Here is a 25940-nt window from a genome sequence, read left to right as displayed (position 1 = left end):
AGGCTCCAGAAGAAAGCAGCCCATTGTTGAATGGCTGGGAAAAAGCTTATCTAACATACTGGGAAAAGCCAACAACTGTAGCCTCATAGCAAGGGGCATACCAGAGCTTCTTAGGTTCCCTCTGTTCATTCCTAGATATTCATGCAACTTCAGGGCTATTGGGGTCTCCAAGGCTTGATGGGAATACTCTACCTGCCAGTCCAGGACTCTCATAACCCAAATTTCAGTAACAGAGTAGATATGGCAAAAGAACGTATCATTTTTTGAACCTGTGGAAAATTCAGATATCTAAGCTAAGCCCCCTTTTATCAGAGAAGTCCCAAATGGCCTAGATGAATAGGTTAAAAAAACAAACAAAAAAAACAAAACAAAACAAAAAAAAAAACCAGCAGCCTACAGCAAGCCTCAGTATGCTATCTGCTTCTGTGAGGATGGTCAAGATCAAGGACTTCCCAGACAAGACCAAACTCAAGGTAATTTTTAAAGGGAATCCCAATAGATGGGAGATATTTCAGGTAATGTGATGAATATGATGTCATTTGTGGTTCTGGGACTATATTGTTAGGAAGACAGCGTATCTTTGAGGGTATGCTTATGCAGAGGAGATATAGGAGAATGGAGGAACAGAGCTTCCTACTCAGCATTGGGCCTATGTAGCCTCGTAACAAGTGACATTTGGCTTCTTCACTTGTGTGAACACTGAAAGAAGTTGGCTTAATGTTCCCACAGTACAGATATTTGTTCTGTTTTGTAGTAGAAAAGGGCCCAAGAGGCCGCCTTTGTGATTGCTGTAAAGTAAGAATGTTAAAGGCAATGGTTTCCTGAGACTTAGCAGGTTTGTTTTCCCTGTTGATGTTTATTTACATTTTCTAAATGATGCTTTTCTTCCTCATTGTGATCTGAGGAGCAGTGTGGAATTCTCACTTTTATTTAGTCTGGTGGTTAGAGGACTCCTTTCAGTCAAAGCCAACTGACAGAAGATTCCAGGTGAGATTGGTAGAGAAGGAAATGAGTGCTGGCAGTAGTGAGCTTCTCGGGGAAACTTCCCCTTTTCATTGCTTTCTTCAAGTCTGGGCAGGCTCCTCTCTCACCTGTTACGTATTTAGTCATGAAATAACGGAAGCCACAGTAATGAAGCCAGCTTCCAGCTCCCTGTTCATCGAAATATCTTTCCTCAACCCTCTTCTCTGTGGCCACAGTTCTCGAGTCAACATAACTCAAGTCTCCTTGGCCTTGGGATCCTTAAGACTTGGTAACTGACTGTTATATATTACAAAGAAACCTGTGGGCGGCCTAGAAATGCTATCAGATATTCAGCAAGGCTCTGAAGGATGACCTTGCCAGTCACTTGATTTCTCTTCCAAACCATTTCTAGGTGTGGCTTTGGGCCTGTGCATTTTCCCAGGAGTCCCAGAGGAAAACAAAAAGAGCAATCTGTCAATCTATTAATGCCACACTCACCAGCCCAGGCCGTTCTTTTTGCTCCCAAGCAATAACATTTTTTTTTTTGTTAAAAAAACATGATTTGAAGTAGTTTACTGTAGTAGAAAGAACATGGGCTTTTGGGTTGAATAGACTTGGTTTTGTTCACTGCTTCTGACACTTGCTAGATGCTAGCCTGGGAGTCCATTTCTACCTCTTCCAATGTTGAGCTTTTGATCCTCAGGGATGGATATTCCAATTCAGCTCACACATTTGGGGTACATTACTAAGGATGGTACATGAGCCATAGTTGAAACACAGCAAAGCCCCCTAAAAGTTCAGTCTTCCTTTATTTCGCCTTGGTGTAAGTAGCATATCTCCTAAGCATAAAGAATGAACTCACAAAATTGAAAGAAGCAGGGTGATGTCTGCACACCTAAAATCTCCCCACTGAACATCATCCATGACACTAGAGCTTTGAGGCTCACATTATATTAAAATTTTCATATTTCCCAGGGGGTATGCTAGTTTAAGAGAAGAACCTTTTTTTCCCCTAAGAGTAATGACTTTATTAATTCCAAATGCTAGTAATTAATAATAGTAGAGAATTGGATACAAATGTTTTTTTTTTTTTTTCTTGAAGACACACTTGAGTATATTTCTCTGTTAAGATCACCATGGCTTCTAAATATAGTTTTGGGAGCTCAGAGCACAAATACAATGAAAAAAAAAATATTCCCTGAATTTACCCCTCTCCTCTATAAGATGTTTAACCAAATGTAAATTTAGGTAAACACTGATGCATTCCAGAAAGCAATTGAAAGGAAGGGTTGAAAAACTATTCTCTAAGTTTTAAGAGGATGTGATTTGAATGTTTGGCTTCAGTCCCACTGTCATCTTTTGAGTTACATCATTTGATCTGATTTTTCTAACCATGGGCTATCAGAGTTCAGTTTGTTGCTGAGTGATTTAATAAATCATATTCATGATCTGGTCCCTCTGTTCTTCCAAGAATGTGGCTTTGATGAATAAACACCAGTTATAATGGGATTGTTTCTATCACATGTACATCCAGAGTTATAAAATCCTACTCTTGCTCAAACTCTGAGTTTCCCCACGTACGTTGGGTTGGCTTTCATCCTGTTGGTTCTGTCAGCCTCTGCGCTAGACTGGAAAGAAGAGACGTGTCCCCAATATGGTGATTCTGTCTTTTTTCCTGTGAAACAAGATTTATCTTGTTTCTGCTCAGTGGGGTCAAGTGAACAGGGGTGAGGGGCTTTCCTCAGGGCCCACAGAGAGCTGTGCCAGGCTGCCCTGTAGTCTCAGCTTATAATTAAAGGGCGATAAAGAACAGACTTGGAAATGGACAGATTTTATTCACAAGTAAATCTGGTGCACAGGTAGATATGCAAAAGCTCAAGACCTGTGCCGGAGGCAATGTTTATCCCTTTCAAATCACAGACTGTCGAATCATCTGCAACACAGCTGCATCCACTTTAGTCAGAGGGCGATGGAGACATTTGGCTGCTTAAATCCGCTTTCCTTTTTAGTCTGGAGCTCCTGGATCCAGCTCCTACTGGTTCGGTTGGGCCAAATGTGCACCTCTTTTCCCAATACCTTGTGCAGTGACATCATATTAGCAACCTAAAATTAGTGCTGTGGGTGCAATTTAGACTACAGAAATTAGCAAACACTGAAAATCAGTAACTTGAAACTTTTATAGCTTCCTGTGAGACAACTAAGTAGCAATTCTTACCGTACTGTTAATCAGATAAGATTTCTAAGGACAGTAAATAAGTCTTTGAGACTACAACCAGATTTAGTTAATAACTTACTAAAAACTATATAAAAGTATCTGTGCTCCAACTGTACACATATACGTATATACGCAGCAATTTGCAATAAACTTTTAATTTTTTTTAAAATGTCAAATTCTTTTTAATTAATTAATTAATTAATTAATTAATTGCAGTTTTTTCACTTTATATCCAGGCTTTAGCCCCATTCCTCCTCTTCTCCCAATCCTATCCACCCTCCCTCTTCTCCTCTATGCCCCTCCCCTAGTCCACTGATAGGGGAGGTCCTCCCCTCCCCTTCTATTTGACCTTAGCCTATCAGGTCTCATGGCCTGACAAGACTGCACCCCACAGAGGGAGGTGATGAGAGAGCTGGCCACTGAGCCAGTCTCTGCTCCCCTTTCTAGGGAAACCACTTGCTTCAAGGAGACCAACAGAGCCGAAAACGCAGAGACAGAGACAGATAATCCAACCAAGGACCATTCACAGAGAGATCATAGACCTCCCTGCTTAGAGGAAGCCCATAGGCTTCTCAGTTTCTAAATGTCAAAATCTTTTTGTTGTTTCGTTTTGTTTTTGTTTGTTTATTTTATTTGTATTTATTGTTTTTAAATTTAATTTTATTTATATATATTTTTACAATTTACTCACTTTATATCCTTGCTGCAGACCCCTCCCTCCTCTCCTCCCAGCCCCATGAACCTTCCCTCATCTCCCTGTAGGCCCTTTCCTAGTCTACTGACAGGGGAGGACAGCCAGCCTTGATAAGCTAGTGTCAGATAAATGTCAAATTCTTTTTTTTTTTTTAATCAGCATGTAGCTGAGCTATCAGTGTTTATGGTACTCATAATAGATGCTGCGGCACTTCTGTTCACAGGTCACTGGTTGGACATAATTAAGATAATACTGTACTTTTCAAAACCTGTGAAGCCAGAAGAGAGTATGAAGCAAGGAACTTAGTACTGACCACAGTAGATTTGTCTTCTTTGTGAAAATCCACCTTACCCAGGATTTCTAGAAAATTAGTTCTTACACTCTCTTAATAGAAAAACAACAGCAAAAGAACAGAAAACAAAGCAAAATAAATAAAACCCCCAACAACAACAACAACAAATTAATTCTGACAAGCAGGAATTGCACTATAGGTAGTCATTACCTATTCTTCAAGGCTAAATTACTAGTTTAATTTTTGTTCTTTATTACTATTATATTATTACTATTTCATTATCATCCTTCAAAGTTTAATTACTCAGTTGACAGGGCACTACACTGTTTAAAGTAACTTTTACCCCTTAAATTTCAACTTATTAATTTATGTCAGGGACAAAAGAAGATATTCTGTCTTTCATGAAAATATAACAATTTGCTTTAAGTGAATATGAACGCTTAAAGTAAACACAGTCTCCCAAACTGGACCTGAGAAGGGGTGTTCTGGGGGGGGTTTGAGGAGGGCATGAATATGATAAAAAAAGACATTGCATAAAATCATCAAGGAATTAATCAAAAAGAAAAAGACTCATAAATCCAATCCACCCATGAACAAATATTGTTGGCTTAGATTATGCAGTAATCTAGGGAACAGACAAAATTATTGTCTAACAGTCTCAGCGAGAACAACTCATTTTACCCTCAGGTACCAGATCCTTAGACTTTCTATTGATCATTCATCAATACAAGAAATACTTATCACACCGAGTGTTTCCATGGAATCGTGACACTTTTATGTGGTTTGCTAATAAAACCGCTGCTCAGTGCAGTGGTTCGAAGCCTTCCTTCTGCTTTAATACCGTTCCTCATGTTGTGATGACCCCCCCCAACCATTAAATTACTCTCATTTCTACTTCATAACTGTAATTTTGCACTGTTAGGAATCACAATGCAAATATTTTTGGAGATAGAGGTTTGTCAAGAGAGTCACTGCACACAGGTTGAGAAACGCTGCCTTAGAGTACATTGGAGAAGAAGTTACTCACCAAGAGATAGTGAATCAATCAAAAAGAAGGACTCAGGCTTTCAAGGACTCTGCTATACCTGAGGGTTCCCTCCCACCTCTGCCCCTACCAGCATGTCGCTAGCATGCTTCTTGCTGCCTTCATCTTCAGAATTAGTATCCACAAGTATTCCTGCCAGTATTCATTCACATGGATTTATTGGTCTAGAGCTTGCTCCAAGCCTGGCAGGTGGGTCAGGGCATGCAGGGATCTCATTTACTTGGGAAGTCCTGCTTGTGTTCGGTGAGAGAAATCACTAGGTAGAAAATGGCGTTCTCACAACTGGCTCATTTTTGAGGCTTGACCATTGGCTGGACTCTATGGCTTCCATCATGGCTTCTGAGAATATGCAAAGATGCTAGTGTCAGTGAGGGAAGGCAGGCCCACAAAAATCCATGAGCATGAAGAACATCTGCAGTGAAGGGGAGTCATCATTTGTGTTGGATATCTTCTTCCTGGTTTGTACCTTGATTATTTTAAACTAACAGAATGAGTTAAAGTAAATGAAATCTTCAATCAGCTTTTTTTTGGGGGGGTGATGGATAAACACAGTCAGAATATCTGAGCTAGGAGGATAGCCAGGCAGCCAGGCAGCCAGGCAGCCAGCGTGGGGAGCTGGAAAACCTTCATTCTTGCTATTTACACCAAGTTTCCTTTCCCTTTCTCCACTTCCTTTGTATCTGGCCTTTCTCCCCTCAACTCTTCCTTCTTTCCCAGGTGTGTTTGATAACTGCTCTCACACGGTCAGTGACAAGGGCTGGGCCCTGGGGATCCGCTCAGGGCAGGACAAGGGGAGGAGAGATGCTCGCTTCTTCTTTTCCCTCCGCACGGACCGAGTGAAGAAAGCTACTGTTGTGACTAGCCACAGCCGCTACCGGCCAGGCACATGGACTCACGTGGCAGCCACTTACGATGGACAGCGTATAGCTCTGTACGTGGACGGCACTCGAGTGGCTAGTAGTTCTGACCAGTCTGGCCCACTGAATAGCCCTTTCATGGCGTCTTGCCGATCTCTGCTCCTGGGAGGGGACAGCTCCGAGGACGGGCATTATTTCCGCGGATACCTGGGAACGCTGGCCATCTGGTCGACCGCCCTCTCACAAACGCACCTCCAGCACAGTCTGCAGCATCCAGGCGGAGCAGATGAGTTGAACACCCTGATCCTGACTGCTACTTTCGCTCCTCTGAAGGAACAGTGGGTCCCCTTCAGAGATGAGACATATCCCTGGCTGGAGGTTCTCAAGGACTCTGAGTCACAGCCTGAGATTCTGTCACCTTTACAGCCCCCACCCTGTGGACAAACAGCTTGCGACAACGTGGAACTGATCTCCCAGTACAACAAGCACGGGCCCCTTCGGCGAGAGAAAGTGATCCGCTACCAGGTGGTCAACATCTGTGATGATGAGGGGCTGCATCCTATTGTGAGCGACGATCAGATCCGCCGACAGCACCAGGCGCTGAATGAGGCCTTCAGCCGCTACAACATCAGCTGGCAGCTGAGTGTCCACCGGGTCCACAACTCCACTCTGCGCCACCGGGTTGTGCTCGTTAACTGTGAGCCCAGCAAGATTGGCAATGACCACTGTGACCCTGAGTGCGAGCATCCACTCACTGGCTACGATGGGGGCGATTGCCGCCTGCAGGGCCGCTGCTACTCCTGGAATCGCAGGGATGGTCGCTGTCACGTGGAGTGCAACAACATGCTGAATGATTTTGATGACGGGGACTGCTGTGATCCTGAAGTGACCGATGTCCGCAAGACTTGCTTTGACCCTGACTCACCCAAGAGGTAAGGAACTGGGATTTGGGGTTTCCTTCTTACAGGGTCCGTTTCTACTGCCATGTTATTCTTTCGATTCCAGGAGGCGAAGCGGGGGTTCACACAGTCCCCAAATAAAAGGTCCTCCCTTGCTAGGCTTTCCTGGGTTTTTCGCAAGTACTGGGTGTATGAGGTAATTAAGGACCTGGAAATGCCTAAGGTAAGGTACAGCTCTCAAAGGGCTCAGGATCTTTGGAGCTTACACAGAACACCAAAGGAACACATCCAAGGAAATGGAGGCACACAGGAGCTCATGGATTCCTACCAGAGGCGGCCAAGGAATCCTCAAGAAGAAACACAGCATTCGTCAGAGAGAAAAGGAAGTGTTTCTCAGTCTCCCTGATCTTTGAAAAAGCCACTATCTTGAGTGATGGAGTTGGTGAGTTAGTAAAATTTCTGTCGGTCTAATGACATACCTGAAGTGAGGTTATTTTGGCTCATTTTCTGGATGAACTAGTCCAAGTCCAGGTGGGCCTGGTGGATAAATCAAGCCATTGTGGCAGGAGCAAACTGTTGGCTTCATGCTTCAGGAAGCAAGACAAGAAGAGGAAGAGGCCAGGGTCCTGCAATCCCCTTTAAGAGCACAGCCTTGAGGATTCAAGAACCTCCCACTAGACTTGAATTCCTAAATTCTATCACTACTCTGGTCTTTGAAGGACTTGTTTGTAATGTGATTTATTTTGTGTGTGGGCCCTTTAAAGAGCCGTATGCCCTTCAGTGTAAGTTGTCCTATTAACTTCTGGGAATAGGTGAGGCTATAAAAAGCCAGCAGAGGCTGAGATCCAGAGAGTAGGAATAGACAGGAGGAGGTAGGGTCCAGCTGGAAGAAGAGTAGGGTCAGAGAAGACAGTTGGTGTGAGAAGAGAGAAGAGAGAGTAGGGCTAGAAGGCAGACGAGATTGGTCAGAGTGAAAATAAGAGACAACTGAAAGTGAGTTGAGCTAGCAGAATGAGAAGAGAAGATAGTTGGTGACAGTTGAGCCAGGAGGAGCTGAGAAGCTGACCCAGAAACAGAGAACTCAGGAAGAACCCATACAAAGTAGCAAAGAGAGAATGAAAATAAAACCCTTATAAAGCTACACTTGTCAGCAGACTTCTCTTTTCTTTTTTTCTGAAACAGATGCCTGGGGGTAGTGATTTAAAAGAGGAAACGTCTATTTTGACATGTGATCTTAGATGTTTCTGTGTAGGTATCGGGACCTATGGTGAGACTGTAGAACACAATGGAGGAACGCTGTTACTTTATAATAGCTAGGAAGAAGAGAAAGGCTGAGGGGTTGGAGGCTCTTTAGCAGCATGTCCTGCCGTCTTACCCCCTTCAGTAGGTCCCATCTCTAGTACCTCCCAATAACAGCATTAAACGATGATCCACTGCTTCCAAAAGTTGTCACTTGGTAACTAATGCTTTAACGTATGAGGCTTTGAGAGATGACCTGTCATATCAAAACCACACCAGGCACCCTCATCTGAGTGACAGCAATAATCTATCAAGGTGCCTGGGCACCGTTATCTTCAGAATGGTCCACGGTCTTTTTGAATGTTGGCCGCATTACTCATGTCCCAAGTCTTTATAACTTATTCCCCTCACTGTCTCAGAGTTCCTAGGTGAACACACTTCATTCCCTTTATTAAACAGGCCTGATGCTGACGTATGATATTTTGATGTACCTAAAGATGATATTTATTCTTTTAGGAGGCATAAATCCCAGTGCCTTGATCATACACAAGCACCACTACTAAGCAAAACTCCCAGCCCTAAATGTTTGAACATTTTGTTAAGAATATTTAAATCTCAGTGTGTGTATGTGTGTGTGCATGTGCATACCTGTGTAGGCGTTTGCGTGAATGTACATACATGTGTGTGCATGTCTAGATGCATGCATGTGGAGGGCACAGGACAGCCACAGGTTATCTTCAGGCACTGTCAATCTTTTTCTCGACACATAGTCTCTCGATGGCCTGGAGCATGCTGGATAGATTTGAACCCCAGGGAAGGAGGACTGTTTCCACACCCTCAGGTTTCAGGTTACATGCCCATACCACTAGGTTGGCTGGGTTGTTTTGTATACATGGCATCTGGCTATTACACTCAAAATTTCCTGCTTACAATGAGAACTCTTCCTTGACTGAGCCATCTCCCTAGCCCTAAATCTTTATAGTCACAGCCTGAAATTGTATTCAGTGAGGAGGAGCAAACTCCTAACGCCTCCATTCTTCTCCGTGTTCCAGCGTTAGAATGCACAGGCAGCCATGTTTAGTCACCTTCCCTCTCTTCTAGGAATCACCCCCTCCAGAGTTGGGCTCTGATTGTTTCCATTTCATTTTTTGAGCACCTAGATGGTTCTCTAAATTTGAACATTTATTCTCCTTAACTATGACATTTTTTTATTAAAATAATTATTTTGATATTTCTCCGTTCTATTTTGTTTTTCTCCTCAGACACCTGGATATGGACTCCGTGGCTTTTCATTTTTTTTATTTGTTCTTTTCGTTATTTAGTTTTTTTTTGTTGGGTATATTTCTTTACTTTTGTCTTTTAATTTTTCAGTGCAGCCCAAGGGATGCCCAGTTCTGGGGGTAACCGGGTTGATGAGTAGACTGGATGCAGCGAGCACCACCTCCACCCCCTAGTTCCCCAGGTCTAGTTACTATATAATGTCCTACACTAGAGGACCCATGTGTACTAACATGTTAACAACATATGTTTGACTTTAGCTTAAAGAGTGAAGAGCGATTATCTTCTAATCTTTCTGTCAACTTAAGTCTAATTTTTAAATATTGGTCTGTTTTTTTTTTTTGAGATTTTAATTTTTAAAGATTTTGTTTTGTTATTTTAAATTTTGAGTCTTTGTGTACATGCATGTGTGTGTGTGTGTGTGTGTGTGTGTGTGTGTATGGGTATGTACATATGTTTGCTGGTATGTTGGGGGTTAGACACCTTGGCTCTCCTGGAGCTGGAGTTAGAGGTAGCTGTGAACTGTCCAGTAAGGGGGTTGGGAACCAAAGTTGGGCCCACTGAAATAGTAGTATGTGCTGTCAACCTCTGTACCATCTCTTTAGCCAACCATTTTTATCTGAAGTTGTAAGGGTTTTTTTTTTTTTCTTTTTTTTTTTTAATGAAAATAAGATTCAAAAGAATTCTTTCCTGTTTTTTTTTTTTCATGTTAGTGATTTATTTCAGAAGTCTAATGCTTATTTACAGGGTAGGGAAAACACTTTAAAATCTATATTTATAATTAATTGTCCCTAGATTTCCTTTTCTAAAAGATGAAACCCAAAATACATAGTAAAAGGCAAAGGTTTTCTCTCCTTCAATACCCTCACACTTATTCTACATGTGGAGATTTTTACCATCTACATTATGTTCTTGTGCTGAATTTTTATTATTAAAACATTTAATTATCTTTATAACTCTTATTGGTGAGGAAAAATGTAAGACTACCATTTATCAGGTTCTTATGGAGTGTCAGATACATTAAGCTAAGCAGAGAGACAAATAAAAGAACACATAAAGGAGAGTGCTAACAACTTACTGGAGGGCTTGAATTTTTCGTCTAAAATTTCTGGATTTAAGTACAGGCTGAAGCATGAAAAACAGAACATGGCCAATTAAGTGCTTTTCTGTGCCATGGCTTGAATTATTTGACGGAACTTTGGATTCCTAAGAGACCCTGATCTCTGGGTTTCTATGAGATCCTTGGGGTTGGTAAAGTGAGCGGCCTCTTCTGAACTAAATTAGCCATGTATAACACTCTTACTATTACAATGAAATCACAGAACTCGGTATCACAGTCCCATTATTTTGTGACTCTTAAAATATCCAACTTCAACAATTGCTTTGCCAGACACTTATTGGACAAGTGAGTATGCTAGGCAGAGTCCATCCATTTAGGAGCTCAGAGTTTAGGGGGAGGTAGTGGGATAACGGGCTCGGATCTATAGAGACTACAGAGGAACATTTGTTAGTCATTGGTGATTGATGCTTAATGATTGTCCTTGCTTTCCAAACCCTATTCCGCTTTCCCACCCCTCCCATTGAGAAATCAGAAATGTAGGCCAAAAGCAGTTCCTTTCTCAAAGACTGGGAGGAGGAGGAGAACCCAAGGAATCCAGCATCAAACATCTGTAGCCCAGATGGAGCTATCAAAGGGAAAGCGTTCATAAGGCTTGGGACTGGTCAGAGATATGAGTTATAGATACATTTCCCAGCCAGTGGATCACAATTACTGAGACAGAGGAACTTGGCTTGTGGCTAGGGCAGGCTGCATAAGCCAGATGGCCTCTTGTTCTTACTGGTTGTCTTTAGTGAGCCCTCAAGAGGTGCAGGAGAGAGGGGGCTTGCAGGTCCACATCAGTGCAGTTGCAGACATCACTGACCATTTATGTAGTGAGTCCAGCCAAGAACATCTCTGCTTTTGAAGGTACACCTGGCTGCTCTGTCCTTCATCTCTTCCATCTCCTTTGGTCATTGTTTTTGTTAATTTCCCCTACCTTAATTTCTCTGCTTCTATACCCGCTTTCTACCTGATTCAATCCTTTTCACAAGAGCTGGATTAAGTTTTCAGCCCATGGTGCAATTGTGTGCTTATTTCCTCTTTTGATTCTGTGTCACGGATTCTGTAACACTGTTGAGGAGAATAATCATCAAGTAAAAACAAATGGCTGAACCCTGTTGAAGCAAGCACTTAGTCTCAGACCTTGCTGGGAAGCCATTTGTGTTCTGAAGCTTGTGGTAGGCAGACATCTCTTGTGCTCACAACACTGTTTCCTGTTCCATTCCCCGAGTTTTGTTCAAGGGTAGAGGACTGTATATAGGATGTTAGTGTGTGGGCTGAGAGATGATGCCCAGCAGAGTCATGTCAAGAGCATGCGGTTTGCACATTGTACTGTGGGAGTGGCACATCTTGAGTCAGGAGGGCTAATGCTTATGCTATCCAAGGGAGGGAGTGGAGAAGCTGGTGCTCCACTGGCCTGCATGCTGGGACTTCACTGGGATTTGCTCACCCACACTTTGTGGCTTTTGAGCCAAAGGAATGGTGGAGCTGGGATCCTGAAGTGATGGGTCTGTGAAACATCAGCCAGGCTTCATTATGGGTTTCTTTTGAAGTCAAGATTCAAAGTTCCCTGAAGCCAAAAAAAAAAAAAAAAAGGCAGGGGAAAATAAGTGTAAGGGGGTAGAAGAGGGCAAGGAGAGAAGAAATGGAGGGAAGGCTTTAAAACTGAACAGAAATATCCCCTCAATCTTTCCCCTTCACCATTAACTGTGCAAGCTAAAGGGATGCCTCACTTTCTCATACTCATGCCACCTGAAGAGGAGAATCAGAGAAAACAAAGATAAGCTTAGGCGATTTACCTAGAAATAGAAACCTCTCCTGTTTACCTTCCTACAGGCAAATTTTCCACAGTTGCAATAAATATTGTCTTAGAGTAAATAAAATCCAGTTTTTCTGTTCACCTGGCTGAGTGCATTTTTCTCTCCAGGTGTGTGGAGAGAGAGACTGTTTTTCTCCCTTTGTGGTTATTTCTTGGCCCAATATACAGACTTGTGAAAGAGCCATGTGGTCTGTCTGGGCTACAAATATTTCCTCTTAGGAAAAACATTGAGAGACCCCAGTCTCCAACTGCATCCAGTCGTTCAAGGTAGCTGGGCATTTTCCTAGGAGTTGGGATATAGCTCTGGTCCCTTGGCCAGCTGCCACTCTGTCTCAGTTGATTTGATGTCATTTCAAGATCTCTTCCTAGAATTTAAGCATAGCAGTCTGAAAGACAGTGGTATAACTTGTTTTGTTTTTTTTCCTCGCTTCTGTTTTCTCTCTAGAAACCTTGTCTGTACCTTACTTTAGTGACCAAAGAAATATTAAATCATGTTTTTCCCTAGCCCAGACTCTTGTTCTTCTGACGTCAGAGATAAAGGTTGGTTGGTGGGCGGGACACAGCACTGCTTTTACTCCAGGGTTCTTTCTAAGGCTCTTCAATCACAGTACCTCCTGCTAGAGGAAGATGCTGACCAATAGGCTTTCTGAGCTGCATAACTTTCTTTCCCTTCTTTTTAAGGATATTGTCTAATGACTATGGACCTGATTTTTCAAGCTCAACACTTGAATACTAATGCCTACCACCCTGGACGTTTTTTAGAGAACAAGATTCTCTTTCCAGAGGGTTTTTTTTTTTTATTTTTTTTTTGTCCTGGAATATGACCTTTTAATTGCATTTGGGTTACTTCTCATCTACTGGCTGCTGCTTCTCTGCTCCTGGCCATGCCGCCCTCCACCTCAGTTCCAAACCAGTCTTGTGTTCTGTGTTCCTGCTCTTTCTTCTACTCCACGTCTACTTTAACACAGCAGAGTAATCCTGCTATCATGTCAGCTTTGGCCCTTCAGCTCATGAACCTCCCTTATCTCAACGCTGTCGCTTTAGTGGCCACACTTCCTGCTATTCCCCATCATCCAATTAATTCCCAGCCACCCTGTCCATCTCCCTATCCTTGGACCTGCTGACTACACCCCTTCTGCAGGATCTTTCTGGTAGCTTTCACTCCTCTAGAATGCTCCCCTCCAGATTTCTGCACTGTTATCTTGCACACTTTCTTCTGGTTATTTTTCAAAGCCACATTCAGGTGTGGCTAAAACTTCACACACTCCTTTGAGTTTTCATGCTTTTGTTCCTATTTGAGTTTCACTAGCCTGTTATTCTGGCTCATTTTCACTAATGTTGATCTTCTCCAGTGGGATGTAAATTCCACGAATGAAGGGAGTTTTACATGGTTGGGTTACTATTGTACCCTAGCACCTAGAACAGAAAAAGAATAAGCTACATACTCAATAAATAATTGTTGAAAAGTCATGTTCTTACTCTAGTACAGTGGTTGGCAAGCTATGATCAGTGAGCTAAATTTGGCCAACTATGTTTACATAAATAAAGCTTTATTGGAACACAGCCATACCCACTGTTTGCATACTGTCTATGAGCTGCTTTCATGTGGCAGAGTTGTATAGTTCCAACAGAGACCAGATGGCCCACAGTGTCTAAAATATTTACTATAAACGTTTGTCCTACTATATATTCATCATAGAATACTGTAATTATCCCTTGTTGCCTGTCTCTTACACAAGACTTTTGATTCTTTGTTGATAGTTCTTGGAACATAATATGTACTTGGTTAGCATAGTAAAAATAAAGTGAATGTGTGTGTGTGCGCGCGCATGTGCATATGTGTATAACCAGCATATATGCATCGCTCTCTCTCTCTCTTTTTCACACACACTCACACACACACACAAATGAAAAGCTGATGTAGGATAAATGACAGCATAGAGATTCAAAGTCAGAGAACACTGCTCTGTGTTGATGAGGGAAGGGTACAGGGAAGCCTACATTTAGAACATTTTCTATTCATCTCATCACGGGCAGTCTTGCCACCTTCAGAGGAGAACAAAGTAGCTTAAAGATACCTGTGAAGAGAATGGCTTTAAGCATCTTTGTTTACCACCCCATCGTTTGGTTAACTGGAGTCCCAGTATACTCTGAAGACATGAGACCTGAATTTTAGTTAACAGAAATAATAGTCAACCTCAGCATCAGGAAGGAGGATGGATTCTCTTTGGAGGGGGACCGCGAATGAGAGCAGATTCCAATAGCAGACACAAGGTACTCAGTGTAGTCAGAACTGTTCTGAACAGAACCTCTGTGATAGGACATCATAGATGAGCTAAGATTCTTTTTAAAAGTTTTAGGCTTTTGTGATCAAGATCCAGTGATTTCCTGATTCACTGGATTTATTGCAAATTTACATTGGGGCCACCAAGGTTTTGGTGACTGATAGCGGTTCTGGGAGTTCGTGGTTTCCATTAGCAGCAGTTTTCCTGGGCCCTCCCCCTCTGCACACTTGTGTCTTGTTAGCAGGCTACTAGATTAATCACAGTTTCTGCTCCCTTACAGCTTTTCAAACATTTTTTTTCCTTCCAGTTTGCTGTGGCGCCTAGTTTAGCAAATTGGGCCTTTTCTTTTAGATTCATGTATTACTACTAATTGCTTCAATTTTTTGAAATATTTTGGTTCAAATTCTGTAGACAGTCAGCGAGAATCGACCCAGCTCATCTTCACTTGTGAGGTAGAAGTCATAGATTTCTTGTCAGCCTTGGTTTCTAGCAACTGTGACTGAAAGACAAATTAGCTGGGAAGGCCATTTAGGGCTTTTGGAGTGTGGCTTTTTGTCAACTGACTTGACATTCTGGATAGAGTGAACTGTTTTTTATTATCTTTTAATTTGGGTGAGCATACTCACTTTTTTTTTTCTTAGATTTTCCTGGTTGTGTGTGGGCACCATAAAACATTAATATTAGTAGTGTTCTCAGAACACCATGATTTAGGATAGAATTATTAGTTCTATTGTAAGGACAGAACTAAAATTTATATTGATTATTGTATTTAATGATGGCAGCAGCTTTTAAGCTTTTAAATATTTAAGTTTCTCATGTTTTCAATGTAAGAATGAGATTTATACAGTGATGCAACTATTGCCACGCACTGACAGGAATCAAATTGATATCAGAGACAGTGTTGGGTCATATACCTAAATAGAAGGAAATAATGACTGTGAATTAAGTCTAATTACATTTTTTTTTTTTTACAGAGAATGTACATTGAGGAGATGAAGGAAAGGAATGGAAATCATAGTAGAGGGACTTTATGAAGAAGTGAGTTTTTTAAAATATGAAAAGTAGAATGTAGACGATATTATGGAAGGGTCAAGATGGGAATCAAGGTGCTTAGTGTCATATGTAAACATAAAGTCACTCTGAAATGAGACACTAGAAAGGGCAGTTTCATAGACAACCGTGAAAAGGTAGAAGCTGGAAAAGATAGCCATTGCTGTTTTGAGAAGTTTGGCTTAGAGCCAGGCAATGGTGGGACATGCCTTTAATCTCAGCACAAAGGCAGGCATAATTTTGAGTTTGAGGCCAGCCTGGTCTACAGAGCGAATTCTAGGACAGCCAGGGCTACAGAGAGAAACCCTGCCTGAAAACAAACAAACAAATAAACAAACAAACAGAAAGTTTGGCTGAAGCAGTTACACAAGAGACAATTAGGAGCCACTGACATGTTCATTATTTCACTGTTTCATTATATGCCTTTTAGCAGCTACCATCTATCTTGAGTTAAACGTTTTCCCTGAGAAAACATTTTCAAACATCATTTTTATTTGTGTGTGTGAGTGTGTGCTATGTATGTCATACATGGCACATGCACATGTGGAGATCAGAGGACAGTTTTGTGGAAGTGGTTGGTTCTCTCCTTTCACGATTACATGGTGGGTGCTAGGGACAGAACTCAGGCCCTTTGGTTGAGATATTGCCTTACAGTTCTTGAAGATGCTTTAGTCAATGAAAAGAAGATAAAGTAAGTTCAGGATTGCTTTGTAATACAGCTGATATGTGAATCTGTATCTTATGTCAAGATGCCAATTAAAATGTTACCCCCCCCCCCCATTTTACACAAGCTGATGGGGTTCCTGTTAGTTCTGCCTGCTCTTCTTCATGGATTTTATTTCTTCATGTTTATCTGTGATTACTTTTTATTGTAAACTGATTTTCTTACACTGGAGATATACTCATTTACTTTTGGCGGAGTGTTATGAACCTGGCAATATAAAGCCATTTCAAAATATATTATTAACACAAATACTTTATTTTTTGGACAGACTACAGGGTACTGGGATAAAGATGAAAATCTCAGAGAATTACATACAAGTTTTCAGGCAGTATTTTACCCTTGCTTATTGGCTCACAAGAAGGAACACAAAGTCTATTTTGTCCCTCTTGAAAAAGTGGGTCTTTTTCACTTTTAGGGACTCTTATTTGTAAGTGTCTCTTATCAAACTTCTTTGTTTGATAAATCCTATATTTCAAAAGAAATGAATCCAAAAGACCTACAAAGCTATTACTAGAAATTCCAGATCCTCCAGGGAAGCCAAGACAACTTTTTTCTTTTTTAAAGAATTAGTTTATTTTAAGAACAGTTTCTCTCTGCAGTTGGCCTTGAAGTTGGTATACAGCTCAGATCCTTTACATTTTTTTCATTCTGTTTTTACTTTCTGTAGTCTCTGGATATTTCTTTTCATTTTCTTCCATCTTGTAAATACATTTAAAAAAATTTTTTTTGTATTACTAATTACTAATTAGTAGTGGCTCTTTTCAAAAGACCTGTTTCTAAGACTTTGGATTTTTACCCTCCACCTGCATTCTTAAAGCCAAAGATATCTTTTTAAAAATTATTATTATTATTATTATTATTTATTACAACATATTCACTTTGTATTCTGGCTGTAACCCCCTCCCTCATCTCTTCCTGGTATCACTCTTTCTCCCTATTTCCCCCCTATGTCCCTCCCCTAGTTCCCTGATAGGGAAGGTCCTCCTCCCCTACTATCTAAACTCAGTTGCCTGCTCTTTGATCACCTCCCCCTAGCAAGTTAGCCTTACTAGGCCACAAAAAATGAGGATCCAGACAGTCCTGATAAGACCTGATAGGTTAGGGTCAACAAGGGATATCTTAAAGTGCTGATTATTTGAGTACTTCTTTGGAAAATATATTCAGGGGCAGCATACAGAGTAAATGTGGTAGAGCAATGGGGCTGAGGCTCTTGGACAGGAAGTATGACAGGTTGAAAATGGCTAGGAAAATTATTGTGTCACAACGGAAAGAACTGGGAAATCAGACTTAAAGACTTGGCTCCCAGTCATCACTCCAGCCTGGACAGACAATTTAATTGCCTAGCGTATTAATTTATGTCCAACAAAAGTTTGCTGAGTACCTCCTCCTAATCAGGGATTGTTGTAGGCTTTATAAACATTGTAGATAGCTAATCCTCTTTATTCTTGGAGCCTCTAATCTAGTGTGAGGGAAGATAGTCAGCAAATAAACAATTGTGTACATGCTGTGTGTACGTGATGAGATCTGGAGCAAGACGTCCAGGAGAGTAAGGGAGACAGAGAAGGCTTTTTGCGGCAGCAGTGTGGAGAGGATCCATGTGGTACTGAAAAGACGCGTTTTTAGTGAACGCCTGAAGCAAGCCAGGCTGCAAGACACCAGGAGTCTCTAAGATTTAGCAAAGGAAGAAGGAAGGAGCCGGCAGGACTGGAGTGGATGAACTGAGCAGACATTAGTTGATAGGGAGAGGCCATAAAGTTCTGAAGGAAACACGGGACAGATTGTGGCTTTCTTCTCAGTAGCTGGGGGTCATCAGTAGAGTTTCGGTGATGGTCCCATACAGCAGGAGCATAATAGTGGCGGGTGTGGAAAGAAGTACCTAATTGTCCCAGCTTATTCAAGGTAATATTGTGAGATTCAAGCAAGAAAATACTTGTTAAGAGTGTCCTGTAAATTGTAATTATTTCATGTATGAATAATGTTTGGTGAAATATTGAATAGTGAGGTTGGATAGAAGTACACATCCTCCAAAAGACATCAAGGTAACTGAAATGTAAATATGAAGAAGGTGTTCATTGCAGTGTGGCATTTCCTGAGGATCACGTCATATGAGGTAATAGGCATTCATTATGGCGCAGAAGTCCAGAAACCTAGCTTACCCCAAGCCATGGAGTATCCGTGTCCCACTTTTTCCCTCAAAGACTGGATGTAAAAGTGCAAAGCCAAGTACAATGAGTATCTCCTTTCCATCATGGTTGTAAAAAAGTTGTTGCTGTTCAGAAAATCCTGTGTGTGTGCGTTGTACCTGGTACACATAAGAATTTCCACGTGAATATTGCCAAGTATGGCAAGGGATGGAGGTCAGAGCACTGAGAATGAAGGCAGAGAAAGGGATTCAAAATTATCTTAAACCGATCAAATGGGCTCAGAACAGCATCATGGAGATGTACACGATGAACTTTCCAGTTTGGGCTATAAAAATGTCTAAGTCAAGCCAGCAAAGACCTATATAACAATGGACGGGAAAATAACCCCGGGTGTGCAAAAGCATCTCCGGCTCTAAAAAGATGCCAACGGTCCTCAGCTCTGTCAAGGTTAAAGTATTCAGGTTGCTGGAAGAGATGTTCCCTCTAGGCAGATCCTAGTGAGGATCTGTCTGGAGTCTTTACCCAGTTCTGGGCAGCAGGTTTTATGAGGAACATCCACAGCTCGTAACATAGCCAAGGCTTGAGGGAGAGTGGTGATAATCGAGATGGTGAAATGACCCTGATCTGCTTCAACCATGGATCTTAGTGTCCTCCTTCTTGGTTGGGGAGCCAGTATAAAAGCAATTTTAAAAAGAGCCACAATGGCCTCTTTTTCATTTATTTAATTCCATTTATTATCCCATTAATTCATTTAGTTTATGACATATTACTGAATGCCTACTATGATTTAAACATTAGAGCAGACACCACAGAGAGGACTCTTATTTGTATGGGACAGACACAAATGCAAACAGCTGAAGATATGAGTAGAATAAGGTCAAGGTCTGTCCCTGATCATCAGTGGGTTCCTACGCCTACATTTCTATGGTAATTAATGATGTCTTTTGCTTCCCATCTCTCTTCACCTTTGTCTCAATTTAACTCCATACACAACCATCACAATTTTCATTCTAAGAATCATTTATATGTACAGTGCATCCCAACTGCAAAGATTCACCTTGAAATGTGATGAGACTTGTGCTGTTCTTGAACCATGAGTAGAGCTCAGGAAGGAGAGTTTATTAAAGGGCTTGGGGGAGAAAAAAAGTTAACAAAGGCCTGCAGTGTGACCAGAGATAGAAGCATAATAACTGCTGAACATCCAGTGACCTAACAGTCAACTATGAAATAAGGACAATGGTATGAGGCATTCATAGCGTAACATTATTGGGACAGTTGGGCAAACTGACAATTCAATGTGCAATCTAGGACATTTAGTTATATGTGTCTTGTGATCATATCTAAGTATTCTGTTCAGTAGTTTGATGTACTCTTTTTCATAGATTTAAATACAGTGGATAGACATCATCATCCCTAATTCTATTATTCTGCTACTTTCTATATGACCATAGACCATTAGTCAGAAAGCAGATAATGTCACCTACTATTCTATTGCAGACTAGATCACCACAGGTTGTTTTGATAAGTATGCACATGCGGTCATAATCTTGGAAGCTATTACACCATTTCAGTGCAATTTGGATTTCATCTCTATGGTTTCACCATTATGTATTTTGTATGTATACTTCTGAATAAGGGATTCTCTGGAAGAAGTTTTTATTCATCAAGTATTGGCTATATCACACCTTACTGCAGGTAGGACTTAGAGAAGTTTTTAAAAGTATTTTTATATGATGCTACAGTTTAAAGTAAGAATTATAAGAGCTGGAGATGTAGCTTGGTGATAGAGTACTTTCCTGGTATGAGGCTCTGGATTTATGTTGTAGAATCACAAAGAAATAAACTAAGAAGCATGGGCAGGAAGAAGGGAATGAGGTGGGGGGGAAAGAAAAAGATTTAAAAGGACTGACTCAGTGGTAATACAAGATGCTAAATGACTCACACACATTAGGATGCTGAAGTTAGGACACAGGTTAGCTTTGAGTTTCTCAGAGCTCACATAGAGTGGGAGGTAAGATAAATTCACTCTTTGCCCTCCCTAAAAAATGAAAACAGAACTGCTCAAGGGATCAGCTTGCACAGAGAATGGCTAGCACAAAGAACCACCTTAGACAGACGTTTACCCTGGGGCTACACAGAGAGAAAGATGTCTATTATATTGGAAAGCATTTTCAACAAAACTCTAGTTCAATAATAACAACAACAACAACAACAACAACAACAACATTGTGGTCTTTCTGTAAGCACAGTCAAAAGGCTAGTTATGTCCTTAACCTCTCAGAGATCAGTTTGCATATTGTCATACTGGAAACGTTTTCAGGAAGAATTGATAACCAGGTGACTAACCCTTCCGTGAGAGGTGGGAGAGGTTCCAATCTCAAGCAGGGATGGCAGACCTGAGCTGAAGGACATGAACATCTTTCTCCAGCATCGTACAGAAAGACTGGAGGGTGGGTGCAGAGTATGAAACACTGGCAGATACTTTACCTGGGTGTTTCTGGTAAAATAAGCAATTTATTTTGAGTGTGTGCTACTAGGGATGGGGTTATTGACAAGATAGGACCTTGGAAGTAGCGATTATTTACAATACCCTCTTTCTAATTAGTCTTCCTGTGTATAAATGCCTGTTGTAAAAGAGACTGATTCTGAAAACAGCTGCTAAAAGTCCCTGAGAGCTAAATTCTAAGGATTCTAGGTGAATCCTGGAAGATAAATAGCCTGTTTTGATTGAGATAACAAACTCTCACAGATTGATCTTGGAGCTCATCTACTTTACCCATTTGTTTTATTTTATGAGTCATGAAGCTATGTTAAGACATAGAGATAGCTCAACTGATTTTTGTTGTTTTCTCACAGTACCTTACAAACCAAAGTGTTAGACCTGAGGCCAAATCCCTAGATATAACTCTCTGCCTCAATGTCTTAACTTAATTATGTGCTTCTGCTTAGCTCTGTCATCTCAAAGCCATTTGTAAGACCCAGAAGAGTAGCAAGTCTGGGTTCTTTATCATATACCTTTGCCCATGTGTCTTTGTGTTTCCCTGGTGAACTAGTTTTATATAATATAGCTTTTAATGAAGTGCATGATCCTCAAAAAGAAAAAATAAGCAAGACTCTTAGTAGAACATATTAAGACTGATTCAGAATAAGAATAAAGCCCAGAACTGCCTGTCAGTCTTGGTAACATGAGTCCTGGGAAAAGCACAGTGGGTGCCTCTCGTGATCATGGGTGTGGCCTGTGAAGAGGTAGCTGGCTTGGGAACCAAACAACATCTCTTTGCAGTGGGAACATACTACTCCCTGATCTAGTCCACTATGGACAATAAGGTAGGTAATTCAGCACAGGAAGATGGCTTGGCAAAGCATTTGTGAAAATAACAGCATCTCTTGCTTCCCAACACAGCCAGCGGATACTGAAACCTCATGACCATTCCACATGAGGAGCCATATTATCTGCTATGGATTAGGATATTAGGAGGGCTAATTTATTCGAAGGGATGATTCCTGCTAACCCTCACAAGGGTTAGCATATGTTCCTGGAAGACTTTTGTTGCCATGTTTATATTGATGCTACTTTTGGTAGGAAGTTGCTCTTGAGAAAAGATTTATTCAACTGTTTTGAGTTGTCAGACTAGTCTCAGCCTTGTCAAGTTTCTTTAGGCAACAGAAGTCAGTTGGAAAGCATTGAAAGAGAGGCTTGGTTTACAGAAGTTTACTCTGTAAGCAAAAATTCTTAGAAAAGACTGACTACAAACAGAATTCACATCTATTGTCTTACAGCAACCATTACCTAATTTTTTCTCCATATTTCTTTAGTTAGTGAAAATTAACATCTTTATTTACTCTATAGCAAAGACACAATCTGGCTCCAGGTACAGAACCACCAGGGATGACAAGGTAGAAGTAGTCTACAGGAAAGCTCTAGCTGGAAAGGGGCGGGTAGGCAATAGTAGCTCCTAAGTGTGTGAGAGAGGGAGTGTTGAAGGACGGATACATTAAGAGTCTCTTCACAACGGGGAGAAATGTTGCTTCATGGACACGTTAGCAACCAAATGTATTCTCTGACGTTAAGTATGTCTGGTAATTTTTGATTGAAAGCTATTTGAGGTCTTGCAAAATATCCCAAGTGAGTAGTTGTAGCAAGCTTGTGTCACAACAGATGGAGGCAAGCCAAACATCAAGAAGGATGGTAGCTTCATTAGGAGCCAAGATGAGGCCTTGGGTACGTTAATGGACATGGAGACATGCTGCCTAAGGGCCGGAGCTGATGTTCTGAGACATTCCCATTTTTCCTTGGCTTCCTAACCGGATGACTAGAATGAATGATTGACATTTCTGTTACCTGTAACACATACTCCACAACCAAACGTCAATACTGCAAGTAATTTAACACACTCAGTCTCATATTCAAAACAATCTTAAAAAAAAAAAAAGACAACATCCAGTATTTCTTGACAAAGTGACTTTTTTCCGAGTAAGGATTAAAATACTATTCAAATGGCTACGGAGAACCAGTTGGTGCCAATATTTTTTTCTCTTCTGGCTCAGTCAATTCCTCTGAGGCACCTGCTCTATTACCAAGGAATTGAGCTGGGTCAATGGGCTGTCTGTTGTAGTAACCACGTCTAGTAAACAGCACCTCTTCATGCCAGGAGGCTACTCTCTTTGCAGTTCTCTTAAAAGACACTAATTAAAAGCCCCCCCCTTTTTTTTTTTTACAAATTTAAGTGTGTTTGGCTAGGGCTTTTATTCATGTTTATCATCATGACATCACCTTCATAGTGCTCTTGTTAGTTACACTTACACTTAAAGCATGCCACAGTTCTTTCCTTTCATGGCTGAAGGAGGGGTTAGAGTCAGAATGGAGCAAGCAAACAGGAAAAAGCCCCTGTTCTCACTGATGGCATTGGGAAATAGGCTTGCACTCAAGTGGAGGAAAGGCTGCCCACAGAACCCACGAGTGTGGAGTAGCTATGATTCACCTCCAATTCACACTACTACTGGGACACTAGGGGATTTTAGACAGAGTATGCTCTGATTCTCTAGAGGTAGGTACTCAGTAAGTTTACTAAAGTGTTCAAAAGTACATCTGTAAATACGGAGGTTTAGGTAGGCCAAGAGTGATTTCTAATGTCTCTGTGGATCTGAGTGTGATTGGTTTAGGCTAACAATTACTTCCAGAGCTCACTTACCAGCTCCTTTCTTTTAGGTTTTTGAAGCAAGCGTCATTATCGTTATGATGATGGCAAAGCATAGAAAGACAAGGTTTCATTAGTGGTTGGGATGTTGACTTGAACACAGCTGAGGTACGAAGAGTTGGTCAAGCATGTGGATATGACTAGTATAATATAGAGAATCCTGCTATTTTTATGGACTTCGGATACTCTAAGATTAAGAGAAATAAAATGAGGGAAAGTGGTATCTTAGCCCATTTGGGCTGTTATGAAATAATATAATAGACTTGACATGTTAATAACCACCGGATATTTATTGCTCACCATTCTAGAAATCAGAGTGTGCAAGATGAAGACACTGGTATGTTCAGTGTCTGGTGGCAGCCATTTCTCATATATGGAATCTTCTGTATCATGTGTAATGGACAGAGTGTGTAGATTATTGTCATCCTATTTAGAAGGGGCTCTATTGCATTCTTGGTGGAGCACACTGGAAGAGAGAGCCATCATGATTCACCTTCCAGGGGTCCCTATGTCTTCCTGCTATGGCACTGGGATGACATTTCAACACAGGGGTTTGGGGAGATCATAAACACTGAGATCAGAGTCAATGGTAGGGGAAGTCATTGACTAAATTAATAGCTCTAAATATTTTGTTCCCGAGGCTGTAATTATAACAACTCTACTTTTATCCCAAGAATTACAATTTTTATTCCTGCTCTCTGCCTCAATATGTTTCCCCTTTTCATTCTGTTCTGGACAGTTATTTCAGCTGGTTGAGTCAGCTCTGTAATTCAGAGAGGTGAACAGGTCCCCGCGTGTCTCTGATGATTCACTGTTGGCCACAAGGATTGCTGGGCAGTCAAGAGGCTTGGCAGTCGGGAGGCCATTGAAGTGAACATTGTAAACTCCAGCAGTGCCAGGAAGGGCTCCGGCCAAGCTTCATAATGGTTGGGCCAAAAATTCAGCCAGTCCTTATTTCACCTGGGACAGCCTGTGTTGAGGACCTCCCTCACTGCCTTTTCTACAGAGGACAGGAGAGACAGCTGTCCTGAACTCAGGGAAATACAACTAAGCCTGAATAAGTCTGGGGAGATTTCCAAAAGGATCTCTTTGGTTTTAATGCAAATGAAATACATTTAGCAGTAGTTGCTGAATATCTTCCTTAGTGCTTCCTTTTCTTTGTCACCTTAGCCTATCTAATCACTGTGCATTCCGGCAAGTGCTTCACCTGTTCTGGCTCCCAACCAAGGCTATGGTGTGGCTGATCATGGTAGTTCTACAGAACCTCAGAATTCCTTGAAAACCAAGCCTTGTAAATTATGGGGGTGAATGAACCCATGCTAATTCCCAAATGGCAAGATGTGTTGCTTTGTTTCTGGATGGTTACTTCATCGTTTTTATATCCAGAATACTTTAAAAGCGTGCCAACTTTCACACTTTTTTATTAGCTAAGGATTTAAAGTCTCTATTTTCCTTTTATCTACTGCTCTACTCTCATCTTTCATCATTCACTGAATACACAAAACTCATTGTTTTTCAAATGTCTTGGGCTCCTTTTTATATTTATGCTTTCGAAGAAGTTGTTTCTTCTTGCTGGACTCTTTTTCTTCTTGGTAAATTAAAAAAAAAACATTGTAATGATTCCTTCAACTCCCCTCTCTACTACTTCCTTTTCTGTTTTGCCTTTTCTCGATATTGGAGATTGAAACCAGGGCCCCACACATGCTAGGCAGGCACTCTCCCATTGAGCTACAAACTTTGTTTTTCTTTTATAAAAGTTTGATACAGAGTATCATCCGGCAGGTGAAGCTGTTTTAGCCTACCCATTAGCCAAGATGCACCATCAGGCCTGCATGTGTATTTGAATCATTCTGTATATATCTCTATTGTTCATATTTATTATATAGCTATGATTTTCAGAGATTAGAGGGAAAGTCCTATAGGAACTCTTCAGGAGAAAAGTGAAAAAGATGAGAATTCTGCAGGATAGGAGCCGAGCCACTTACCAGACTTCAGGATGAGCTCTGGAGACAGGGAGAGGGTATACAGAAGGTGTAAGTGGATGAGTAGAAGTCTGTAGCTGGTGGCTATGCCAGCAAACACTGCAGTCAAGTGCAACTGAGATTGTTCAAATCAGAGTAGGGCCATGATCCATTGGCA

At 41.2% G+C, this 25940-nt stretch overlaps 1 protein-coding gene across 1 annotated transcript in view; it reads left to right on the top strand.

Annotated features, from left to right (window-relative positions):
- The window catches only part of Pappa2 (pappalysin 2), a 254931-nt gene that overhangs the window by 18915 nt on the left and 210076 nt on the right, over window positions 1-25940 (top strand). Inside the window, exon 3 of the mRNA XM_060364529.1 lies at window positions 5927-6998. Within this exon, the coding sequence (XP_060220512.1) occupies window positions 5927-6998 (1072 nt within the window). The remainder of the gene's footprint in view (window positions 1-5926; window positions 6999-25940) is intronic.

This window comes from Meriones unguiculatus, chromosome 11 (assembly GCF_030254825.1).
Source record: "Meriones unguiculatus strain TT.TT164.6M chromosome 11, Bangor_MerUng_6.1, whole genome shotgun sequence".
Taxonomy (NCBI): Eukaryota; Metazoa; Chordata; class Mammalia; order Rodentia; family Muridae; genus Meriones; species Meriones unguiculatus.
Note: the sequence above shows the minus strand (reverse complement) of the source record. Positions and strands in the feature narration are given on the sequence as shown.